Below are 27,302 nucleotides of genomic sequence, written 5' to 3'. Positions count from 1 at the left end.
CTGACATCTCTACTGACATCTCTGCTGACATCACTACTGACATCTCTACTGACATCTCTACTGACATCTCTACTGACATCTCTGCTGACATCTCTGCTGACATCTCTACTGACATCTCTACTGACATCTCTACTGACATCTCTACTGACATCTCTGCTGACATCACTACTGACATCTCTACTGACATCTCTGCTGACATCACTACTGACATCTCTACTGACATCTCTACTGACATCTCTACTGACATCTCTGCTGACATCTCTGCTGACATCACTACTGACATCTCTACTGACATCTCTACTGACATCTCTACTGACATCTCTACTGACATCTCTACTGACATCTCTACTGACATCTCTGCTGACATCTCTACTGACATCTCTACTGACATCTCTACTGACATGTCTACTGACATCTCTACTGACCTCTCTACTGACCTCTCTGCTGACATCACTACTGACATCTCTGCTGACATCTCTGCTGACATCTCTACTGACATCTCTACTGACCTCTCTACTGACATCTCTACTGACATCTCTACTGACATCTCTGCTGACATCTCTGCTGACATCTCTACTGACATCTCTACTGACATCTCTGCTGACATCTCTACTGACATCTCTACTGACATCTCTACTGACATCTCTGCTGACATCACTACTGACATCTCTACTGACATCTCTACTGACATCTCTACTGACATCTCTGCTGACATCTCTACTGACATCACTACTGACATCTCTACTGACATCTCTACTGACATCACTACTGACATCTCTACTGACATCTCTACTGACATCTCTACTGACATCTCTGCTGACATCTCTACTGACATCTCTACTGACATCTCTGCTGACATCTCTGCTGACATCTCTACTGACATCTCTACTGACATCTCTACTGACATCTCTACTGACATCTCTGCTGACATCTCTACTGACATCTCCACTGACATCTCTACTGACATCTCTTTACTGACATCTCTACTGACATCTCTGCCTACATCTCTACTGACATCTCTACTGACATCTCTACTGACATCTCTGCTGACATCTCTACTGACATCTCTGCTGACATCTCTACTGACATCTCTACTGACATCTCTGCTGACATCTCTGCTGACATCTCTACTGACATCTCTACTGACATCTCTACTGACATCTCTGCTGACATCTCTACTGACATCTCTACTGACATCTCTGCTGACATCTCTACTGACATCTCTGCTGACATCTCTACTGACATCTCTACTGACATCTCTACTGACATCTCTGCTGACATCACTACTGACATCTCTACTGACATCTCTACTGACATCTCTACTGACATCTCTGCTGACATCTCTACTGACATCTCTACTGACATCTCTGCTGACATCTCTACTGACATCTCTACTGACATCTCTGCTGACATCTCTGCTGACATCTCTACTGACATCTCTACTGACATCTCTACTGACATCTCTACTGACATCTCTGCTGACATCTCTACTGACATCTCCACTGACATCTCTACTGACATCTCTTTACTGACATCTCTACTGACATCTCTGCCTACATCTCTACTGACATCTCTACTGACATCTCTACTGACATCTCTACTGACATCTCTACTGACATCTCTGCCTACATCTCTACTGACATCTCTACTGACATCTCTACTGACATCTCTACTGACATCTCTACTGACATCTCTGCTGAAATCTCTACTGACATCTCTACTGACATCTCCACTGACATCTCTACTGACATCTCTACTGACATCTCTACTGACATCTCTACTGACATCTCTACTGACATCTCTGCTGACATCTCTGCCTACATCTCTACTGACATCACTACTGACATCTCTGCTGACATCTCTGCCTACATCTCTACTGACATCACTACTGACATCTCTACTGACATCTCTACTGACATCTCTGCCTACATCTCTACTGACATCTCTACTGACATCTCTGCTGACATCTCTACTGACATCTCTACTGACATCTCTACTGACATCTCTGCTGACATCTCTGCTGACATCTCTACTGACATCTCTACTGACATCTCTGCTGACATCTCTGCTGACATCTCTGCCTACATCTCTACTGACATCACTACTGACATCTCTACTGACATCTCTGCTGACATCTCTGCTGACATCTCTACTGACATCTCTACTGACATCTCTACTGACATCTCTGCTGACATCTCTACTGACATCTCTACTGACGTTTTACCTGTTGTCGCACCGCAGAGTGGAGAAGAAGGAGAGAGCGAGATTAAAAACAGTCAAGTTCAACTCCAAGTCTCGGGATCGAGGGGTGAGTGACCTGCACCCGCATCACTACGCGTGGTAGTCCTAGTCGAAGTAGTAGTGGTAGTAGTAAACAAAGCAGTAGTAGTAATACTTTGTGTATTGCAGTGGTAGACTCGGTGCTTGAACGACACTCTTTCTGTTTTGGCACAGTTTACATGTATTTTGAACAGTTTTAAGAGCCGCACAGCCGTTTACTTTGCATGCAGAGTCCTCAGTTCTCAGCTGGTCTGTTATTACAGACTTGTAGCCTCTGGTTCACTGTTCCCGGAGTTTGATCCTGCTACTACCTTTAATTAATTACACCTACTAATCAGTTTGACTGACTAATGTGAAGCGTAGCATCTAGCTAGCAGGTTAACCGCATGCTAATGATCTTTTGACTGCCGCTGCCCCACATTAGCCATTATCTTTCTTCTTCATGACTTGTCCAAAGTCCCGCACCAAAACTACAGCCCCCCCCCCCCCCCGCCAGTGCCCAAGCTCCAAACAGTGTATTCCTTTTAACACGCGTGTCGGAAACGTTTCGCGCCACCCGCCCTCTAACATAGCCTGGTGGGGGGAAAACATGCATGACTGAACCCCCCCTCCTCCTACCCCAAAGGAGAGAAACGCTTGCCATTGACGTCTGACTGTGTGCTCCTGCCCTGCCACCTCCCTCTATACACCTCCTCATCCTCAGTCCGCCATCTCCCAATGCTCCTTGTCTCCCTCCCTCCCCCCACTCACCCTCCTCAACCCGCTGTCCTGTCGATCCTAACACACCTGGCTGCAGCTGGTGATGTCATGTGATGGAGTCTTTCTCTCCTGGTAGCATTTAAATAGTCAGTGAATTTTAACCAGTCACGTGTTTTTTTTTCTCACATTTCATCAGGAAGTGATCTTCTGGCCCGCGTCACATTACTCCACCCAGAGTTGAGGTTGATGTGATTCAAAAGTCAGGACATTATTTGGTGGCCTTGTGTAGCTTAATGATAGAAAGGGTGGTGTCAACACTGCCAGATGTTGTGGCTGCATTAATAATGGACCCCCCCTATGTAAGAGAGGGCTGCCATGGTGGCGTTGTAGTGTTTTGTATTAGTGTCTGATGTTAAAGGGTACTAAAATAAAGTGTGTAACATCGGACGTTTGAATGGCTTCTCTTAGCTCCCCCCCCCTTTCCCCCCCAATTGTAATTACCCCACTCTTCCGAGCCGTCCCGGTTGCTGCTCCACCCCCTCTGCCATTCCGGGGAGGGCTGCAGACTACCACATGTCTCCTCCGATACATGTGGAATCACCAGCCGCTTCTTTTCACCTGACAGTGAGGAGTTTCACCAGGGGGATGTAGCGGGTGGGAGGATCACGCTATTCCCCCTCCCCCCCGAACAGGCACCTCGACCGACCAGAAGAGGCACTAGTGCAGCGACCAGGACACATGCCCACATCCGGCTTCCCACCCACAGACACGGCCGATTGTGTCTGTAGGACACAATTTAGGACTAAAGTGTCGTACCCTTTAGTTGACTGTTTAGCGTGGTCGCCCGTGGTGCGGGAGACCTGGGTTCGTATCCCCGGCTGCAGCAGTTCTCAGGCTGCCCCCCCCCCCGGAATTCGTTACATTGGTCATAGGCTTGGTATGCCCGACCAAGCTGGAGGCAACACGGGGATTCGAACCGGAGATCCCCGTGTTGGTAGGCAACAGAATAGCCCGCCACACTACCCAGATGCCCCCTTGGCTTGTCTTAGCTTTTTGCAATCTGTTCATCTTCCATTTCTTTGCATGTAAATGTTAAACAGACCCTGCAGCTCCTGCTACTCCTCAGTTTACCTCCCTCTATGACTTCTGACCTCTCAAACTGTCTTTGGCTGTGGCTAGGCTCAGTCTCTGTAACCACAACCCTGACCTCTTCACTGCTGCTCACACAGGAAGTCGCTCACCACCTCAAATGTCTGATTTACTGACATGTTATAATCACCAGTACGGAGAGCCAAGAGACTTAAAAAACTTCAGGATAGCAATCCTCTTCCTGGATTTACTTGTCTGGAGTTCCCACAAGTCCTGGAAAACCTGAAAATTTTGTTGACTCATTTTGCAGTCATGGGAAATGTTGAAAATTGATCAGACATCCTGAAGATATTATTTAGGTCATGGAAAATTTGGAAAGTAGATTGTAGAATCGTATTTTAACCCACTGAGATGGCATATGTTGAGCGTAAGTTTGAGCTCAGATGTAAGATTTGTCTCCATATGTGTGTGTTGAGATGTGACATCAGTGTGTGAGGTTTGGGCAGTAGTCCATTTAAAGACTGTTGAGACTTCCACTGATAGTTAAAACTGAATAATATGATCTTCTGTCAGCAACTCCTGACATGGATATCCAAGATAAAGTCATGGAAAATGTCCTGGAAAAGTCCTGGAAGATGATTTCTTAAAAAGAGTGAGAATCCTGTCGTTTTCCCTCCATAGGCTGATCAGAGTCTGGATGGTGGATTTGTCCACAGTGATTCTATAGAATGATTTTATAGAATGGAATCGCCCATAGCGAGATGGCGTAAGGATCAGTAAAGTGCTTTGGATAAAAGTCACGAAGTCAAATGGTTCAGAATTTAAAAAGGACAGAGTTTTGTCTCTGATTCTGGCTATCAGGAGTTAGCATTAGGGATAATGACTGTGGCTAATCAGGAGTTAGCATTAGGGATAATGACTGTGGCTAATCAGGAGTTAGCATTAGGGATAAAGACTCTGGCTAATCAGGAGTTAGCATTAGGGATAAAGACTGGCTAATCAGGAGTTAGCATTAGGGATAAAGACTGGCTAATCAGGAGTTCACATTAGGGATAAAGACTGGCTAATCAGGAGTTAGCATTAGGGATAAAGACTGGCTAATCAGGAGTTAGCATTAGGGATAAAGACTGGCTAATCAGGAGTTAGCATTAGGGATAAAGATTCTGGTTAATCAGGAGTTAGCATTAGGGATAATGAGTCTGGCTGATCAGGAGTTAGCATTAGGGATAAAGATTCTGGTTAATCAGGAGTTAACATTAGGGATAATGACTGGTTAATCAGGAGTTAGCATTAGGGATAATGAGTCTGGCTGATCAGGAGTTAGCATTAGGGATAATGACTGGTTAATCAGGAGTTAGCATTAGGGATAATGAGTCTGGCTGATCAGGAGTTAGCATTAGGGATAATGACTGGTTAATCAGGAGTTAGCATTAGGGATAATGAGTCTGGCTGATCAGGAGTTAGCATTAGGGATAATGAGTCTGGCTGATCAGAAGTTAGCATTAGGGATAAAGACTCTGGCTAATCAGGAGTTAGCGTTAGGGATAAAGACTCTGGCTAATCAGGAGTTAGCGTTAGGGATAATGAAGATTATTATTAGTTAAATGACACACCCAGTTTTACATAGTAAAGATAGTATATGAAGTCACGGTTACATTTCTCATTTCTGCTGAGATTCAAGTCAAAGTTTCTTTGTGTGTGTGATCAGATTGTTTTTGTGTTTTTCTGGGGTAAAGCCGAGTCGTGTCCAGTCAGTCTTTCTCAGCCAGACATCAACAGACTCACGCACTCATTCTTTTCATACCGACATCAGACAACCCCCCCCCTCTCCCTCCTCCTCCTCCCCCTCCCTCTCTTCCTCCTCAGCAGTCAGTCAATGACAAGCGTAAAAAGAACCTCTTTTCCCGAAAGTTTCCTTTCTACAAGAGCAAGGACGCCAGTGAACAGGAAACCAGTGATGTTGACCGTAAGTAGCCGGGGCGGGGGGCGGTGTGTCTAAAAGATCATTGGCAGCGACAGGAGGAGAGGTCAGCGTGGCCGACACCCCACGGACACTCCGGTTTTCACGGTAATAGGGCCGGGCGAAATCTCTTATCACCACAACTCCCACAAGACTCGGCAGTTTCAGGGACCAATCAGAAACCGCTTTGGCTCTGCAATGACAGCATGACATCCACATTGGATTGGTCCACTGTAAGAGAAGTTTTATAAAAAAATTTTTTAATCTTGCTCGTCTTTGAACCGAAATGTCCGCCCTGTTGACGTGTGCCGGTTGTGTGGCACTCGCGGCGCCCCCTGCCCTCTCACTGTGTCGCTGTAACTCCAGTAACGTTGTGTTCCTGTTGTGGTTGTTTTCTTCTGTTTGGCTGGACCTCCTCCTCAGGACAACACTGATGACATGCTTTCCAAAGGACACAGTAAGTGCCCCTCCACCCCGCAATCTCTTCTTATCCCCTCCAAACAGCGCCCCCTGGTCGTGGAAATAACAGAAAAAGATGTGTGTGCTGGACACAAAAGGCCTTGTATGACATGTTTCTCCTTTCAGGATTTATGCTTTACCTTCAACAACAGGGTTCCCGTGCATCTTTGAAAACCTGAAATTCATAGTTGAGTTTTCCAGTCTTGGAAAACACCTGGAAAAAGGATAAGATTAATCTTAGGTCATGGAAATATAATTGAGGTCATGAAAAATAGCATAGTTAGCTTATAAAATCCTATTTGTATCCATATGTTTCTGTGCTGAGATGTGACATCAGTGTGTGAAGTCTTGGTGGTATGTTCAGTCACACAGTCTCTGTTGAGACTCCCGCTGGTAGTTAAAGTTCCCCTCCAGGCACGTTTTAAAAATACTCCGAGATGGTTCATTTATTGATTATATGGTTTTCCCACATAAAAAGTAAAAAAAAACTCTGAAAAGGGGCCGGATGCACATCTACTCTTTCTCCCTCATTGAGAAAGTCAGGATCTATGAATATGCAAATATCACAGGCCTCAGGCCCCACCCACCACCGCTGCTCGCTCTAGGTTGACCAGTGAAAGAGCAGTGTGCATCAAGCTGGCTAGCGTTAGAGCAAATATCAGAGAGATTCGTGTATCCCTACAGACACAATTGGCCATGTCTGTGGGTGGGAAGCCGGATTGTGTGTAGGTGTCCTGATCCCTGCACTAGCGCCTCCTCTGGTCAGTCGGGGTGCCTGTTCAGGGGGGAGGGAGAACTAGGAGGAATCATGTGGTCCTCCCCCGCACTACATCCCCCTGGTGAAACTTCTCACTGTCAGGTAAAAAGAAGCGGCCGGTGACTCCACATGTGTTGGAGGAGGCATGTGGTAGTCTGCAGCCCTCCCCGGATCGGCAGGGGGGCTGGAGCAGCAACCGGAACAGCTTGGAAAATAGCGTAATTGGCCAAGTACAAAAAAAAAATCTTTATTTTTCAAAACCAGGTTATATATACTCAAAACCAGGTGTAACATGTGTTTTCCATCTATCAGACTAAGAAAACACACTTGGTGTCTAAAAGCCTTAAAAAAGCCTTAAGACCCCCCCACACACACACACACACACCCTCCCCTTCGACCATCTCTTCATTTCCTCACTCCATCCTGCCTGATCACCCCATCCCACGTCTCCATAGAGAGGAAGCCGTAAACAACATGAACACATGATAAACTGTCCATCGCACACACACACACACACACACACACACACACACACATGCCATGGTGAAGAGGAAACCAAGGTCACTTCAACCTGCAGACAAAGACGATGGAGAGGTCTGAGTGCTCTGTTTGATATAATGCGTAAAATCATTGATCAGTTTTTAATCAATGATTATTAACACTGAAATTCATTGATCATTTCCCATCATGTTCTGGGAAATTGTGTTCTGGGTATGTTTGTTAGACTGAATATTTATCTATTAAGATTAAATTGAGTGAGGCGGGGTTTGAGGACATAGTGCATGCTAACAGCTTAAGTAAAGCTATGGCTAGTGCAGCTATGACTAGTAAAGCTATGGCTAGTACAGCTATGGCTAGTGCAGCTATGACTAGTAAAGCTATGGCTAATAAAGCTATGGCTATTGCAGCTATGACTAGTAAAGCTATGGCTAATAAAGCTATGGCTATTGCAGCTATGACTAGTACAGCTATGGCTAGTACAGCTATGGCTAGTGTAGCTATGACTAGTAAAGCTATGGCTAATAAAGCTATGGCTATTGCAGCTATGACAAGTAAAGCAATGGCTAGTACAGCTATGGCTAGTGTAGCTATGACTAGTAAAGCTATGGTTAGTACAGCTATGGCTAGTAAAGCCATGACTAGTAAAGCTATGGCTAGTAAAGCTATGACAAGTAAAGCTATGGCTACTAAAGCTATGGCTAGCTTAGCCCTGAGAAACCATAGAACCTCAGAACCTCAGACTCAAAGGTGTAGCTACAGGTGCAGAACAAGTCTTTATTAATAAATATTTGTTTCATTTCTATTAATACTAAAAGCCTTCTTAAATTATCTTTTAACAAAACACTAAAATCCCAACTAGCTTCAGCAGGGCTCCTCTGTCACTGACCTCTGATCTCTCTGATGAGAGTGAAAAGAGAGTTAGCCTACAGGGAACAATAGACGGCTGAATGTTTTTGTGCAGGTCAGTATGATGCTGTACAGACAGTCTCCTGGCTGGAAGGTAACTGGTGATAAAGTGTGATGTCTCATGAGCTCGGGAGGAGACAGTAACTCTCCGGTCTCAAGTGGAGTCATTAAAAATCTTATTGTTAAGTGAAATGACGATGAATTCTTGAATGTAGTGTTTTGTTAAAATCTAACTTCCACTGTGACCTTTGTTCTACAGTTTAACCTCAACACCCCAGCCCTCTTTTTGGTCTCAGCTGTTTGCAAGGCATTATGGGGGAAAATGTCTCCCAGCTCACCCAGTATGTCCTTTCTTTGTGATTCCAGAACATGTGACATCTAATGCCAGCGATAGTGAGAGTAGCTACCGTAAGTCCCCCTGTTACGTCGCTGACACTAACCAATCATGTGGCTGGGCTATGCATCCGAGAAAGTGTGTGAATGTGGGGATGTCTGGCCTGGTCTGGTTTCTAACACGCAGCTACGTGGCCGGGAACACCGCTGGCTCTGTCTGACGCACAACACCTGGTTGAGCTCTTACAAACTTGCTACCGCTACGTGCTAAGTGCTAACTCCCTAGCAAGCTGTGTTGGGACTGCAAGATGCTGGCCGGCCAATAACAGCATGACCCTGTTTAACCCTCTGGCAAAACCCACACCCACAGGAATACATGCATGAATACACAAACATACACACATGACAACTCTCACGCCATTTACAAATACACAAACACACATCAACATGTGAACACAACATACCTCTGTCTGCTAGCAACTGACCGTCTCTGTGCCGTTTGCATTTTGTCCTGCCAGTGTTGCATGGAAGCCTAAATAGATCAGGTGTGTGTGTGTGTGTGTGTGTGTGTGTGTGTGCGTGTGCGTGTGCGTGTGCGTGTGCGTGCGATTCCAGACAGGAATCAATAAAGACATTGGATTGATGGTCTACATTTAACACTTTTATCTGTTCTTTTATCCAAAATCTGTTAACCGTCTGACCGGCAGGGCCTCAACATCTTTTTTAGGAGTCTTCCCTATGACCTTATATGACTACCAGGAGCTCTCTGGCACAATAAGGAGTCATTTAAGCCAGCGGTTACTTGGTTCTTTAGCCATTAAAACAATGACAGAATATATAACAAGGTTCTTGGCAGATGTGTAAGTGGAGTCAGTGTAGCGTTGGGTACTGAACTTGATGCTTTTAAGGGTACCAACTGAATTACGTTGGTACTACCGAGTATCTATGCATGGCACGGTGGCCCAGTGGTCAGCACTGTTGCCTCACAGTAAGGAGGTCCTGGGTTCGAACCCCAGGCCGTCCCAGGTCCTTTCTGTGTGGAGTTTGCATGTTCTCCCGTGTCTGCGTGGGTTTCCTCCGGGTTCCCCGGTTTCCTCCCACCATCAAAAAGACACGCATGTTAGGTTTAATACTCCTGCCTGTGCCCATGAGCAAGGCAGTGGAAAGAAGAACTGGAGTTGGTCCCTGGGTGCTGCAGCCGCCCACCGCTCCTATACAACAGGATGGGTTAGGAATACAGTATGCAGTAGGAATACAATTCGTTGTAAGAATACAATGACCTAATAAAGTGGCTTTCCTTCTCTTCTCTCTTCTACCTATTCACATTAGATCAATCGGTGCCACATTTCGGTACCTTGAGAGTGGGTCGTGTTGTGAATCAAAATAAATATTGATAAGGTTCCTTATGAGCCTTTCGACCAATCCCTTCTAGTTTACCGCTCGTTACAGGTGCACATCTGGGTGAGAGAGTATACGTTAGAGGGAAAGAGAGGGAGAGCGAGACTATGTTACCCCGCCCCTAAACCCACAGCCGGTTCAAGTCCAATACAGTCAGGGCAATGGCGAGCCGAAAAGGGTTCTTTCATTTTTATATACTATTTTTCTACCCATTTTCCCCCTTTTCCCCAAGCCCGGTACAGTAAGTAACCTGGCTGCAGCAACTTCTAGATCAGGATGTGGCGTGTGCTTCCTGCAGGAAACACACGAGGCTGGGCCCTGCTGACTGACAGGCTGGAGGTTGTAGGGACGGGTTTGGGAGGGGAAAGGAAGGTAGGGAGGGGTCTTATTTTGTGTGCTGTGTTGCAACAACATGTTCCAAATACATAACAATGTTGAAATCGAGAAGTTTGGACTTATTTTTTGTAACTGAAATTGGATAGTTGTTATTACAGAGATTAATATTTCCTCCATTTTCTAATAATGGCTGCAAACAGTCCACGTCGGTCATTGTTGTTTATTGTAGTTTGCTTGGTCTGTTGGTATTATTGCTGCTGTTCTGATAAAACGTTACTGTTCTGTTAGCTAACTACACCTCCTAGTGTCTATGTGTAAGAATTTAGTAACTATGGTGCCTATAAAAAGTATTCACCCCCTTAGAAGTTTTTGTTTTATTGTTTTACAACAATGAATCGCAGTGGTTTTAATTTGGCTTTTTTGACAATGGTCAACTGAAATGCTTTCTACAAATTAGTCCAGATTTATTACAATTATTAAACACAATAATTGTAATATGCCCTTTGATGGCCTGGCGGCCTGTCCAGGGTGTCTCCCCGCCTGCCACCCAATGCCTGCTGGGATAGGCTCCAGCATGCCCGCGACCCTGAGACCAGGATAAGCGGTTTGGATAATGAATTGATGGATATTAAACACAAAATTAATCATTACATAAGCACTCACCCCCTTCAAGTCAGTATTTAGTAGATGCACCTTTGGCAGCAATTAAAGCCTTGAGTCTATGTGGATAGGTCTCTATGAGCTTTGCACATCTGGATACTGCTATTTCCCCCTATTCTTCTTCGCTAAACTGCCCAAGCTCTGTCAGGTTGCAGGATGATTATGACTGAACAGCATTTTTCAAGTCCAGCCACAAATTCTCAAGTGGATTGAGATCTGGACTCTGACTCGGCCACTCCAGGACATATACATTATTGTTTTTAAACCATTTGTGTGCAGCTTTGTCTGTATGCTTGGGGTTATTGTTTTTCTGAAAGACAAATCTTCTCCCGAGTTGCAGGTGTCTTGCAGACTGCATCAGTTTTCCCCCCAGGATTTGGATTTCCCTGTATTTTGCTGCATTCATTTTACCCTCTACCTTCACAAGCCTTCCAGGGCCTGCTGCAGAGAAGCATCCCCGGAGCATGATGCTGCCCCCATCATGCTCCACAGTGAGGATGGTGTGTTTGTGAGGATGTGCTTAATCTCCAAACATAGCGTCTAGTCCAATGGCCAAAAAGCTCAATTTTGGTCTCATCAGGTCAAAGAACCTTCTCTCAGCTGACTTCAGTCTCCTGCGTGCCTTTGGGCAAACTCGAGCCGAGATTTCACGTGAGGTTTTTTTTTCAACAATGGCTTTCTCTTTGCCACCCTCCCATAAATTTGTGACTGATGAAAAACCGAGGCAACAGTTGTTGTAAACACGGTCTCTCCCATCTCAGCCACTGAAGCTTGTAACTCCTTCAGAGGAGTCATAGGTCTGTTGATGGCCTCCCTCACTGGTCCCCTTCTTGCATGGTCACTCAGTTTTTGAGGACAGCCTGCTCTAGGCAGATTTACAGCTATGCCATGTTCTTTCCATTCATTAATAATTGACTTAACTGTACTGTAAGGGATACTCAGTGACTTGGACATTTTCTTGTATCCATCCCCTGACTTATGGTTTTCAATAGCGATTTTGTGGCATTGTTTGGAGTGTGGCACAGTGAAGAAGTGGTTAGCGCGGTTGCCTCACAGTGAGAAGGTCCTGGATTCAAGCCCCAGAGTAATCCAACATTGGGGGCCGTCCTCTGTGTGGACTTTGCATGTTCTCCCCATGTCTGTGTGGGTTTCCTCCGGGTGCTCCGGTTTCTTCCCACAGTCCAGAGACATGTAGGTCAGGTGAATTGGCCGTACTAAATTGTCCCTAGGTGTGAATGTGTGTGTGTGTGGGCCCTGTGATGGACTGGCGGCCTGTACAGGGTGTCTCCCCACCTGCTGCCCAATGACTGCTGGGATAGGCTCTAGCATCCCCACGACCCTGAGCAGGAAAGCAGTTTGGATAATGGATGTTTGGAGTGTTCTTTTGTCTTCATGGAGTAGTTTTTGCCAGGATACTGATGCACCAGTAATTGGACCTTCCTGATACAGGTGTATTTATACGGCAATCACTTGAAACAACTGACTGCACACAGGTGATCTCCTGGACGTTGACCTGGATTTTGTGGACTTGAAGAAGGCTTACGACCGTGTACCCCGGGGCACTCTGTGGGGGGGTACTGCGGGAGTATGGGGTTGGGCAGTTGATACAAGCCATCCGGTCCTTGTATAACCAAAATGAGAGCTGTGTCCGCATTCTCAGCACAAACTCAAACACGTTTTGGCAGGTGTCAGACTCCGCCAAGGTTGTCCCTTGTCTCCGATGCTGTTTGAGATATTCATGGACAGGACCTCAAGGTGCAGCCAAGGTGAGGAGTGTGTCCGTTTTGGGAACCTCAGGACTGCATCTCTGCTCTTCTCAGATGAAGTGGTTTTGTTGGCTTCATCAGAACGTGACCTCCAGCCTGCACTGGGGCGGTTTGCAGCTGAGAGTGAAATGGTCGGGATGAGAGTCAGCACCTCCAGGTCTGAGGCCATGGTCCTCTACCGGAAAATGGTGGATTGCTCCCCAAGGGTTGGGGATGAGTTGTTGCCTCAAGTGGAGGAGCTCAAGTATCTCGGGGTCTTATTCAGGAGTGAGGGTAGGATGGAGCGGGAGATTGACAGGTGGATTGGTGCAGCATCAGCAGTAATGTGGACGTTGTACCGGACCGTTGTGGTGAAGAGGGAGCTGAGCCGGAAGACAAAGCTCTCAATTTACCAGTCAGTCTTCCTTCCAACCCTCACCTATGGTCATGAGCTTTGGGTAGTGACCGAAAGGGTGAGATCGCGGATACAAGCGGCTTGGACTTGAGTCTTTTTTCCGTTGATTAGTGTCAAAAACACCAAATTAAATCCAGTATGATTCAATGTTGTAAAACAACAAAACATAAAAACATTCAAGGGGATTAATGCGTTTTATAGTCACTGCAGGTTCTTCGCAATAACTTCTAGGAGTGGTGCAACCCATTTTAACTCCGTGTGGTGTGAATTCTGACGTACTTCATACTTGCCCGACAACTAGACTTAGACGGGACAGTCATAAATAACCAAATCTGAGTGTCCAAACCAGGACGTCTTCCTGACACTGAGATCTGGTGACTTTTACAATTCATGTCCCATTTATCTTAGAACTGAAACCCCTCCTTAAAAACTCTTTACTCTCTCCTCTCCATCTGTCTCAGAACAGAAGTGATTTAAATCAGAGATCAGCCTCTCACCTGCACACTTTCACCTGCACTCTTTTCACCTGCACACTTTCACCTACACTCTTTCACCTGCACTCTTTCACCTGCACACTTTTCACCTGCACTCTTTTCACCTGCACACTTTCACCTGTACACTTTCACCTGCACACTTTTCACCTGCACTCTTTCACCTGCACACTTTCACCTGCACACTTTTCACCTGCACTCTTTCACCTGTACACTTTCACCTGCACTCTTTCACCTGCACTCTTTTCACCTGTACTCTCCTGTTGAAACACCTGTACTCTTTCACCTGCACTGTCCTGTTGAATGTGTTTTAGGGAACACATGGTTCTGATGACTGTAGGTCCTGCAGATCCAGATCTGTGTGTGTGTGTGTGTGTGTGTGTGTGTGTGTGTGTGTGTGTGTGTGTGTGTGTGTGTGTGTGTGTGTGTGTGCTTTAGCAGTTAATTGTGGGTTAGGGTGTGGATGCAAGTGTACAAAAATAGTTTTAAACCAGAAAATGTTTATCAACCTTTAGTGAGCATCTTCCACAAACTAGATCTTCTCCTCTCGTGCTCTCAAACCTTCATCCCTCACTACATCATCTACCCCCCACCCCCACCCCTAAAGCAGTATTTCTGAGCAGAGGCTGCAACCATCTGATTGGCTGAGCTGTTGTCATGTGTTGCAGGTGGTCAGGAGGAGTATGTGCTGTCCTATGAGCCCGTCACCCAGCAGGAAGGTGAGTTTCTAAACCTCGTTTCATCTCAACTCACTTTATTTTATTTTAGACCTCACCTTCTTCTGAATTTACACATATCAGGCCAAATGTAAGCCTGAGAGTATTGTGAGCAGGTATAGACAGGTATAGGTAGGTAGAGCCAAGTAAAGAAATATAGATGAGTACAGACAAATTGAGACCGATATAAACAGATTGGCACCAGAGTGACCAGCTGAGCCTTATGGAAGTGTGATGGGACCATCTTAACCAGAAATCTGTGATGGGAGAATCCCACTGGATTTGTCCAATGACATGCCAGTTCTCACTCCTCTTCCATGACATCAGACCTGTTTGATTTACAGGACCTGCAAAACCTTTAGACTATAATTTCAAACCATCATCCACTTTTCTCCTTAGAAATTTAACATAGGTTTCATATCACCAGGGTCAGTTTCATCACATCCAGTTAACAGTGACATCACAACACAGGGATGGTGACTTCTCATTGCTGTTTTTTTCCTCCTTGCTAGTAAACTACACTCGACCCGTCATCATCTTGGGTCCCATGAAGGATCGGATAAATGACGACCTCATCTCTGAGTTCCCTGATAAGTTCGGCTCCTGTGTTCCTCGTAAGTACACAGTCACATGATCTACCTGGGAATGAACACACTTTTCATAACCTGCAGAACATTCTGGTGGGTGTGACTCAATACCTCCAACCCCTCAGAATAACAACACAGTGGAAAAACAACTGGTGTACGCTGGGCAAAGTTGCTAAAGTGAGCCCCTGGTACACCATGACCCTAAAGTGGCTTCACTTTTAACTTTTCATGAAAGAGATAGTTAATATAGAATAAGTCCACGCTGAGGGTGTCTGGGTAGCATGGCGGTCTATTCCATTGCCTACCAACATGGGGATCGCCGGTTCGAATCCCCGTGTTAACTCCGGCTTAGTTGGGCATCCCTACAGGCACATTTGGCCATGCCTGTGAGTGGGAAGCTGGATGTGGGTACGTGTTCTGGTCGCTGCACTAGCACCTCCTCTGGTTGGTCGGGGCGCCTGTTGGAGGAGGAGGGGGAACTAAGGGGGATAACGTGATCCTCCCACACACTACATACCCCTGGTGAAACTCCTCACTACTGCTACTTTTGGCTGCTCCCGCTGATGTCAGGACAGCAGAGTCGCTACCCATCTTTCAGCGCAGGTTGAACACTCACCTCTTCAAGAACTACCACCCTGTTACTTGTTCTTAGCACTTATTGTATTCACTCATTTATAAATTAAAAAAAAACTCTTTCTTGCGCTTTTACTTTAGCACTGGTTTTGCTCTTAGATGCTTGTTTAGATGCACTTATGACCTCTGATGACTAGTAGTTCTCCTGATTTCCTACGTTAAATGATGCACTTATTGTAAGTCGCTTTGGATAAAAGCGTCGGCTAAATGACTGGAATGTCATGTCATATTAGCGAGCTCTCTCCCTTTACCTGTCATACTGCCAATAGTGAAACTCCTCACTGTCAGGTGAAAAGAAGCGGCTGGTGATTCCACATGTATCGGAGGAGACATGTGGTAGTCTGCAGCCCTCCCTGGATCGGCAGAGGGGGTGGAGCAGCTACCGGGACAGCTCGGAAGAGTGGGGTAATTGGCTGGATGCAATCGGGGAGAAAAAGGGGGAAAATCCCAAAAAACAGAAAAGATGACTTCGATGACAGAACACCAGTAGGGAGTGTAAATGGTGGGTTTCGATTGTGGTAGCTCAACACAGGTGGGGCGGGGGTCACTCCACAGTTTAAAGTTCCCCAGAGAGAAGCCCATCTAAAGCCACACCCCCACTGAAGCCACGCCCCTTCTCTTTGTCCTCAGATACCACCAGGCCCAAGCGGGACTATGAAGTGGACGCCAGAGATTACCACTTTGTGGTGTCCAGGGAACAGATGGAGAAAGACATCCAGGACCACAAGTTCATCGAGGCGGGCCAGTACAACAACCACCTGTATGGTACCAGCGTGCAGTCTGTACGGGAGGTTGCCGAGAAGGTAGGAAAAAAACACAACCGCCAAACACTCCCCAAACCAGACAGGAATTAGTGGACATGTCTCCTCTAATAAAACATCAGAAAGAGAGATGGGTGAAGGGTCTGAAAGAAGGACCACCCTCCTCATACTGAGTTAAACCTTGAAAGCTGGGCGAGATGCTGATGCTGTGTATGAGAATCAGGTTATGACAGAATGAAGAACAATATTTACAAAAATATTCCCCACAACGCAGCGATTCTTATAAAAGATGAGTTAACTGGGAAATAAACAGTTTCAAGTGATGTGTCTGAGCAAGGCAGTGTGTATGTATGAGTATATTTATTATTTCTCCCCCATCTTATGCATTTTATGTATTCTATTGTCATCTTCATTTTATCATATTTTATTAAGTGGGTTTTATCTTCCATCGTATTTACATTGACTATGGCACTATATCCCTGTTTTTATGTTCATTTTATGTGAAGTGTTTTGGTGCATGTAATTTCCTTATCCTAAAGAACTGTGAGCTGGATGTGTTTGTATGAAAGTTACTATACAAATACATTTTATTATCATTATTATTGTTATTATTATTATATTATCATTATTACTATTATTATTAATTTCATTATTATTATTATCATTATTATCATCATCATTATTATTATCATCATATTATTATTGTATTATTATCATCATCGTTATCATTATTATATCATTATCATTATTATTACCATTTCCCCTCGTGGATGAATAAAGTATTCTGATGATTGTTATCATTATCATTATTATTATTATCCATCTATCCATCCATTATCTGAACTGCTTATCCTATTATTATTATTATTTTCATTAATATCATTATCATTATTATTATTATTGTTATCATTATTATCATCATTATACAGAGGTATAAAGTTGATCAGCCACAGCATGAAGATATGGGAGAGTAATAGAAGCTAGGTTAAGAGGAGGAGAGGTGATGATCAGCAGCAGCAGTATGGTTTCATGCCATGAAAGAGCACCACAGATGTGATGTTTGCTTTGAGAATGTTGATGTAGAAGTATAGAGAAGGCCAGAAGGAGGTACACTGTGTCTTTGTAGATTTAGAGAAAGCATACGACAGGGTGCCGAGAGAGGAGGTGTGGTATTGTATGAGGAAGTCGGGAGTTGCAGAGAGGTATGTAGGAGTGGTGCAGGATACATATGAGGGAAGTGTGACAGTGGTGAGGTGTGTGGTTGGAATGACAGATGGGTTCAAGGTGGAGGTGGGATTACATCAAGGATCGGCTCTGAGCCCTTTCTTGTTTGCAATGGTGATGGACAGGTTGACGGACGAGATCAGGCAGGAGTCTCCATGGACGATGATGTTCGCGGATGACATTGTGATCTGTAGCGAGAGTAGGGTGCAGGTGGAGGAGAGCCTGGAGAGGTGGAGGTATGCACTGGAGAGAAGAGGAATGAAAGTCAGTAGGAGCAAGATGGAATACCTATGTGTGAATGAGAGAGAGGACAGTGGAATGGTGAGGATGCAAGGAGTGGAGGTGATGAAGGTGGATGAGTTTAAATACTTGGGGTCAACTGTCCAAAGTAACGGGGAGTGCAGTAGAGAGGTGAAGAAGAGAGTGCAGACAGGGTGGAGTGGGTGGAGAAGAGTGTCAGGAGTGATGTGTGACAGAAGGGTACCAGCAAGAGTTAAAGGGAAGGTTCACAAGATGGTTGTGAGACCAGCTATGTTATATGGTTTGGAGACAGTGGCACTGATGAAAACACAGGAGGTGGAGCTGGAGGTGGCAGAGATGAAGATGATAAGATTTTCATTGGGAGTGATGAAGGAGGAGAGGATTAGGAACGATTATATTAGAGGGACCGCTCAGGTTGGACGGTTTGGAGACAAAGCAAGAGAGACAAGATTGAGATGGTTTGGACATGTGTGGAGGAGAGATGCTGGGTATACTGGGAGAAGGATGCTGAATATGGAGCTGCCAGGGAAGAGGAGAAGAGGAAGGCCAAAGAGGAGGTTTATGGATGTGGTGAGGGAGGACATGCAGGTGGCTGGTGTGACAGAGGAAGATGCAGAGGACAGGAAGAGATGGAAACAGATGATCTGCTGTGGCGCCCCCTAACAGGAGTAGCCAAAAGTAGTCATAATTGTAGATATTATTATCATCATCATTATTGTTATTGTTATCATTATTATTATTATTATCATTATATTATTATTATTATTATTGTCCATCCACCCATCCATTATCTGAACCGCTTATCCTATTATTATTATTATCATTAACATCATTATTATTGTTATATTATTATCATTATTATTGTCATCATCATTATTATTATTATTTTCATTATCGTTATTATATTATCATCCTCATCCTCATCATTGTTGTCATTATTATTATTATATCATTGTTAAACGAGAAGAAAGGAAAATGACACAGTTCCAGTGTGTGATGGTGCATTTTTGACTCTTGAAGGTTCGTGATGCTCCAGTCATGTTTCAGCGTGTACAGTTTAATGTTTTTAGTTGAATTATTGTCTTTACTTCAGAATTAGCACATGGAGTGATGCCATAGAAGAACCTTTTCTGCTTCCACAAACACCCTTTTACTATATGTAAAATAGTTCTTATTCTCCCCGTGTCTGCATAGGTTTCCTCCCACAGTCCAAAGACATGTAGGTCAGCCGAATCGGCCGTACTAAATCGTCCCTAGGTGGGAGTGTGTGTGTGTGTGTGTGTGTGTGTGTGTGTGTGTGTGTGTGTGTGTGTGTGTGTGTGTGTGTGTGGGCCCTGGGATGTCGCCTGCCGCCATGACTGCTGGGATCTGGGATAGGCTCCAGCATCCCTGCGACCCTGAGAGCAGGATAAGCGGTTCAGATAATGGATGGATGTGTATTATGTGTCTCCTTTGTTTGTCCCTTTGTGTCTTCAGGGGAAACACTGTATCCTAGATGTTTCTGGAAACGCCATCAAGAGACTCCAGCTGGCCCAGCTTCATCCAATCGCCATCTTCGTCAAACCCAAATCTGTGGAGAATATCATGTCAGTGACCACCGATGTCTTCATTACCAAAATGAATGAACAAGAAATAAGTCATTTTGATGTACTGACAACTACCATAGTACCACAGTACATACTAGTACACATGGCACACAAACAACAGTACCTCTAACAGACTAACATAGTACCACAGTACATACTGATACATATGGTACACACACAACAGTACCTCTAACAGTACTAACATAGTACCACAGTACATACTAGTACACAGGGTACACAGACAACAGTACCTCTAACAGACTAACATAGTACCACAGTACATACTGATACACATTGTACACCGACAACAGTACCTCTAACAATACTACCATAGTACCAGAGTACATACTAGTACACATGGTACACAGACAACAGTACCTCTAACAGTGCTAGCATAGTACCACAGTACATAGTGATACCCTGACAGCAGTACTGTATGTACAGATAGACTATACGTATCAGTCTCCATAGGTCCATAGGTTGCAGTGAGTAACCAGAGGTGTATTGCTGAATGAATCTACTGTACCATCTTCTGTAAGCATGAAAAGTGTAGTTCTCTGCTTTTTGTGAGCTGCGTGCTTGTCCTGCAGGGAGATGAATAAAAGGCTGACTGAGGAGCAGGGCAGGAAAACATTGGACAGAGCCGTCAAACTGGAGCAGGAGTTCACAGAGCATTTCACAGGTGAGACAGTGCCTCCTGCTGCACCTCTTAAAACTGAACCTCTACCAAGTTCACCTGAAGTCAGTCGCTTTCTATAACATCTTCACCAGAACTAACAGTGACCAAGAGTTATATCCTATCCTATGAGTTATATTCCTGTCCTATAAGAGTTATATCCTATCCGATAAGAATTATATCCAGTCTGATAAGAGTTATATCCTATCCTATAAGAGTTATATCCTGTCCTATAAGAGTTATATCCTATCCTATAAGAGTTATATCCTATAAGTTACATCCTATCCTATAAGAGTTATATCCTATCCTGTAAGAGTTATATCCTATCCTGTAAGAGTTATATCCTATCCTATAAGAATTATATCCAGTCCGATAAGAGTTCTATCCTATCCTGTAAGAGTTATATCCTATCCTATAAGAATTATATCCAGTCTGATAAGAGTTATATTCCTGTCCTATAAGAGTTATATCATATCCTATAAGAGTTATATCCTATAAGTTACATCCTATCCTATAAGAGTTATAGCCTATCCTGTAAGAGTTATATCCTATCCTGTAAGAGTTATATCCTATCCTATAAGAATTATATCCAGTCTGATAAGAGTTATATTCCTGTCCTATAAGAGTTATATCATATCCTATAAGAGTTATATCCTGTCCTATAAGTTATATCCTATCCTATAAGAGTTATATCCTATCCTATAAGAGTTATATCATATCCTATAAGAGTTATATCCTGTCCTATAAGAGTTATATCCTGTCCTATAAGAGTTACATCCTATCCTATAAGAGTTATATCCTATCCTATAAGAGTTATATCCTGTCCTAAAAGAGTTACATCCTATCCTATAAGAGTTATATCCTATCCTATAAGAGTTATATCCTGTCCTAAAAGAGTTACATCCTATCCTATAAGAGTTATATCCTATAAGTTACATCCTATCCTATAAGAGTTATATCCTATCCTGTAAGAGTTATATCCTATCCTATGAGTTATATCCTATCCTATAAGAGTTATATCCTATCCTATAAGAGTTATATCCTGTCCTATAAGAGTTATAGCCTGTCCTATAAGAGTTATATTCTATCCTATAAGAGTTATATCCTATCCTATAAGAGTTTTATCCTGTCCTATAAGAGTTATAGCCTATCCTGTAAAAGTTACATCCTATCCTATGAGAGTTATATCCTGTCCTTTAAGAGTTATACTATGTCCTATAAGAGTTATATCCTATCCTATGAGTTATATCCTGTCCTATAAGAGTTATATCCTGTCCTATAAGAGTTATAGCCTGTCCTATAAGAGTTATAGCCTGTCCTATAAGAGTTACTTCCTATCCTATGAGAGTTATATCCTATCCTGTAAGAGTTATAGCCTGTTCTATAAGAGTTATATCCTGTCCTATAAGAGTTATAGCCTGTCCTATAAGAGTTATAGCCTGTCCTATAAGAGTTACTTCCTATCCTATGAGAGTTATATCCTATCCTGTAAGAGTTATGTCCTATCCTATAAGAGTTATACCGTGTCCTATAAGAATTATAGCCTATGCTATAAGAGTTATATCCTATCCTATAAGAGTTATATCCTATAAGAATTATGTCAAAGCCTATAAGAGTTATATCATATGAGTTATATCCTATCCTATAAGAGTTACATCCTATCCTATAAGAGTTATATCCTATCCTGTAAGAGTTATATCCTGTCCTATAAGAGTTACATCCTATCCTATAAGAGTTACATCCTATCCTATAAGAGTTATATCCTATCCTATAAGAATTATATCCAGTCCGATAAGAGTTATATCCTATCCTATAAGAGTTATATCCTGTCCTAAAAGAGTTACATCCTATCCTATAAGAGTTATATCCTATCCTATAAGAGTTATATCCTGTCCTAAAAGAGTTACATCCTATCCTATAAGAGTTATATCCTATAAGTTACATCCTATCCTATAAGAGTTATATCCTATCCTGTAAGAGTTATATCCTATCCTATGAGTTATATCCTATCCTATAAGAGTTATATCCTATCCTATAAGAGTTATATCCTGTCCTATAAGAGTTATAGCCTGTCCTATAAGAGTTATATTCTATCCTATAAGAGTTATATCCTATCCTATAAGAGTTATATCCTATCCTATAAGAGTTTTATCCTGTCCTATAAGAGTTGTAGCCTATCCTGTAAAAGTTACATCCTATCCTATGAGAGTTATATCCTGTCCTTTAAGAGTTATACTATGTCCTATAAGAGTTATATCCTATCCTATGAGTTATATCCTGTCCTATAAGAGTTATATCCTGTCCTATGAGTTATATCCTGTCCTATAAGAGTTATATCCTGTCCTATAAGAGTTATAGCCTGTCCTATAAGAGTTATAGCCTGTCCTATAAGAGTTACTTCATATCCTATGAGAGTTATATCCTATCCTGTAAGAGTTATGTCCTATCCTATAAGAGTTATACCGTGTCCTATAAGAATTATAGCCTATGCTATAAGATTTATATCCTATCCTATAAGAGTTATATCCTATAAGAATTATATCAAAGCCTATAAGAGTTATATCATATGAGTTATATCCTATCCTATAAGAGTTATATCCTATCCTATAAGAGTTATATCCTGTCCTGTAAGAGTTATATCCTATCCTATAAGAGTTATGTCCTGTCCTATAAGAGTTATATCCTGTCCTATAAGAGTTGTATCAAATCCCATAAGAGTTATGTCCTATCCTATAAGAGTTATACCGTGTCCTATAAGAATTATAGCCTATGCTATAAGAGTTACATCCTATCCTATAAGAGTTATATCCTATCCTGTAAAAGTTATATACTATCCTATAAGAGTTGTATCAAATCCAATAAGAGTTATATCCTGTCCTGTAAGAGTTATGTCCTGTCCTATAAGAGTTATATCCTGTCCTATAAGAGTTGTATCAAATCCCATAAGAGTTATATCCTGTCCTGTAAGAGTTATATCCTATCCTGTAAAAGTTATATCCTATCCTATAAGAGTTATGTCCTATCCTATAAAAGTTATATCCTATCCTATAAGAGTTATGTCCTGTCCTATAAGAGTTATATCCTATCCTGTAAGAGTTATATCCTGTCCTATAAGAGTTATTCCATGTTCTATAAGAATTATATCCTATCCTATAAGAGTTATATCTTACAAGAGTTATATTCTTCATTTCCCTTTAAGTTAAATGTTAGAGAGCCATATTAGTCATGATTTAGCCACTATCAGTTTGAGTCGTGATGAGATCCAGGAACCTCTCTGGACTGGACTGGTCCCTCTTGTCAGTTCTGCCGTGTGTCGCTGATCTTTAGGTGATAAGAGGGCATGTGAGGATGGGGCTGGAGGTCAGAGGTCACTGACGTGTGCTGTATGTGGTTGTGTTTGCAGCCATCGTCCAGGGAGACACGCTGGAGGAGATCTACGAGCAGGTCAAACAGATCATCGAAGAGCAGTCCGGTCCGTACATCTGGGTTCAGTCCAAGGAGAAGCTATGAAGAAGAAAAACTCACCTCCGCCCCCCCCCCCTATTTATATCTTGTTTCTTTCTTCTTTTTTCCACTTTTTTTTTTTTTTAAACCAACCTGATCTGCTGCAGTGGCAGCTTATGCACCCCTCTTTCCCAAAGACACACACACACACACACACACACACACACACACACACACACCTCCCTACGCTTGGCTTTCCTCATTAGAAGGACGGGGGGTAAACCTTCGTCCTGTGGGGGGTTTTACGGCGAGGGTGGAGCGCTCTGGGTGGAAACTTCCAGAAGAGAATGATGGTACGACTCCTCCATGTCTGCATGAAGAGGAAACACTGAAGAGTACGTCCAGTAGGGAATTCACAACTGCTGCATTTTAATAGTCGTTAACTGCTCCCAAAAAGTAGTTGGTTAATCGCGGGGATTTTTTTTTCACTCTATAACGATCAATTCTTGTCAGAAAGGTCTCAAATACAACCAGTAGAGGGTTAACTAATGTAGGCGAGACCAACCTGGGGCTAGATCGAATAACAGAGTCCTCGATTGGCTCTGGGACTGTTTACAAATGAGCCGCAATCTGATTGGTCTAAACCCCCAGCAAGCTTGTCTGAGCTGCAGTTGGCTGCAGAAACAACACGACTGCTTTCTTGCAGGTGTTTCGGTTTAACCGGTGACCGTGTTTCAGCCGAGTGCGTCCATGGTCGTCATGGTGACAGCAGCTGTTGAAAAGCCTAAAAGCCTTAAATCATCTTAAATTGAATGTTCAATACAGTACATATATAGATATCGTCTGGTCCCTTTTGTCCTATGTTGTGTAAATTAAACGGTGTCGCCAACAAGAAGCATCCACATTTCTTAAAGTTACTTTTACTGTGGAGAAGCACGGATTAGCAGAGCCGCTAGCATCTAATGAGGAATTTGACATTATAACGTTACAGGTTAAATGACTGAATATGGGTCGTTTTCCCATTGAGGATAACGGTTTAAAATACATCACAGAAGCTGAGTCAGTCCATCTGGACACCGTTTATTGACAGAAACGTTTCATCACCACCTAACTGACCTCTTCAGTCTCACCTGACTGCAGGTGTCCCCACCCTTGTAAACAATACAGTGTCCTCACCTGACTGCAGGTGTCCCCACCCTTATAAACAATACAGTGTCCTCACCTGACTGCAGGTGTCCCCACCCTTATAAACAATACAGTGTCCTCACCTGACTGCAGGTGTCCCCACCCTTATAAATAATACAGTGGTACAACCACCCACACCAGCAACCAGTTTCATATGCAAATGACCCTGACCATTAACTAGAGTTACAGTGGTCATGTGTACTATTCACAGAGGATTTGGGGATGTTTGCAATCACAGCATTGTAAGATGGTAACAGATGTACTCTTAGCCCCCCCCCCCCCCCCGCGTCTCTGAGATGGACGGTCCCAGTTCCCTCTTACTAGCTTGGTAGCCCTTGACCGAAGATTTCTTTTGCAGGCTCCTAGGTCTGTTTACCATCGCTTTCTTCAATGTCCAACTTTCAGCTCCACATGACAGCACTGGCCAGACGAGGGCTTTAAGTAGACTGACTTAAAGCCCTCATCTGGCCAGTACTGTCATGTGGAGCTGAAAGTTGGACTTTGGAGAAAGTGATGGTAAACAGGATTGAGGCTGCAGAGATGTGGCTTTATCATAGGATGCTTCAAAGAAGTTGGACAGAGAAAGGAATGAATACGAGCATCCTTAATGAATTAGGAACAGAAAGAGGACTAATGGCACATATGATGAAAAGAAAGCTATCATTCTTTGGGCATACCTGACCCCAGGTGGAAGCAAATGAACAAAGACAGCGATTTGGGGAACTACACCAGCAAAGCGCAAGAGAGGCCGACCAAAAAGGCAGTATCATGATGACGTCAGAGAATGGCTTAGTCTGAAAATACCAGAGGCAACAAGACCAGCTCAGGACAGACAGGACTGGAGGAGATTTGTTTGGCAAGCACGTCATCCTGATGGTGCTGGCAACCCTCGCTAATGAACGCTTGAAGAAGAAGAGTTGTAATCCCGCTCTGTCTGCATCTGAGGCTGAATCTCAGGTGGTTCCTGTAGTCTGCCATCTTACACGCCGGTCCCTCGTGCTCACGGACAAGTTTAAGGCGGTCCTCGCCAAAATGAGTCAAAATGTCTTGATGCATGCTCAGTAATCCAGGTAAGAACGTCACTGAAGGTTGAATCAGTTCATGTGGACACAACATTTATCGACGTGTTTCATCACTCATCTAAGTGACAGCAGGTATGCCCACCCTTCCGAACAACACAGTGGCATAACAGCCGAAACCAACCACCGGTTTCACTTTGATGGAACGTTCCTCTCAGTAAACGTTGGGTCCAGATGAACTGATTCCAATTCCTGTGATTTTTCTACCGGGATTATTGAGCATGCATCTTCTTCTTCTTTCAGCTTTTCCCCTGTTTCTCAGGGGTCGACACAGCAAATTGTACAGTTTCCATCGGTACCCTGTGAAGGCGCAGCACCAATGCTGGCCATTGTTAACTCGGGCCTTGACCGATCCGGTATGGTCTTGTCAATCCGCATACTGGTTTACCAAATTGTTACTTGAGATTTCCTTCTTGACACAACCACTAAGCCTGTGTACGGGGGACAGGTACAGTGCTGGAGGTCATCCCAGTATTCATGAACTTGCACCCATGCCTGTCGCCAGGGATTATTGAGCATGCATGTAGGTATAAAATACGGCTGCACTGCCGGCGTTACAAGAAACGTTACGAGAGGTGAGCGAGTCCTGCTGAGCACAACTTCACTTGTAGAAATGGTTCAGCGTAGATATGAAATACAGATGAGTGGGTATTTGAAACTGATTACAGCAAAATGAAAGGCTTTTAGGAGGACGCCACATGTTCTGTTTGTGTTTTCAACAGCTGCTGTCACTAAAGTCACCGGTTAACATGGACACTCGTTAAACCAAAACACGGGGATAGCGGGAGTCTCTCCTTCTCTAAATACCTTAAGTTCTGTTTATTTAACATGGCATAACATAGGAAATGATTGTTCCAACAAATCTGTTGTGACCACAGCGCCCCCAGCTGTATACCTGCTGTAGATGCATTGCCACTGCTTTATTGCTGCAGTGCTAAAACCACAGATGAACAATTAGTCTACGACTATGCACAGTGTTGGCCAGAGGTTTTGATGGTCGACTGTTCTGTGAAACCCCTGAAGTCCAGTGTAAAGCGCTTTTGTTTCATTTTTCTCTCCTTTTGTTCAGTTTTGTTTTGTCTATTGTTGTCGGAAGGGCGAGTTTTTAGTCTCAGGCATGG

General features: G+C 43.6%; 1 protein-coding gene across 6 annotated transcripts in view; it reads left to right on the top strand.

Annotated features, from left to right (window-relative positions):
• dlg1b (discs large MAGUK scaffold protein 1b) overlaps positions 1–25,477 on the top strand; it is a 189,056-nt gene extending 163,579 nt beyond the window's left edge. For 2 of the 6 annotated variants that reach the window (XM_056293198.1, XM_056293196.1), the window contains 9 exons: positions 2,242–2,308; positions 6,452–6,485; positions 9,018–9,059; positions 14,698–14,748; positions 15,258–15,359; positions 16,596–16,768; positions 19,688–19,797; positions 20,388–20,479; positions 23,877–25,477. In XM_056293198.1, coding sequence (XP_056149173.1) covers positions 2,242–2,308; positions 6,452–6,485; positions 9,018–9,059; positions 14,698–14,748; positions 15,258–15,359; positions 16,596–16,768; positions 19,688–19,797; positions 20,388–20,479; positions 23,877–23,983 — 778 coding nt within the window. In that variant the 3' untranslated portion in view covers positions 23,984–25,477. Of the gene's footprint in view, positions 1–2,241; positions 2,309–5,934; positions 6,035–6,451; positions 6,486–9,017; positions 9,060–14,697; positions 14,749–15,257; positions 15,360–16,595; positions 16,769–19,687; positions 19,798–20,387; positions 20,480–23,876 lie in introns of all 6 variants that reach the window. The other 4 variants (XM_056293194.1, XM_056293192.1, XM_056293195.1 and 1 more) reach the window with 2 other exon arrangements.
• Positions 25,478–27,302: the final 1,825 nt, after the last annotated feature.

Source organism: Lampris incognitus, chromosome 14 (assembly GCF_029633865.1).
Source record: "Lampris incognitus isolate fLamInc1 chromosome 14, fLamInc1.hap2, whole genome shotgun sequence".
Classification (NCBI taxonomy): domain Eukaryota; kingdom Metazoa; phylum Chordata; class Actinopteri; order Lampriformes; family Lampridae; genus Lampris; species Lampris incognitus.
The sequence above is the reverse complement of the archived record's forward strand: the minus strand, read 5'-3'. Positions and strand labels throughout refer to the sequence as shown.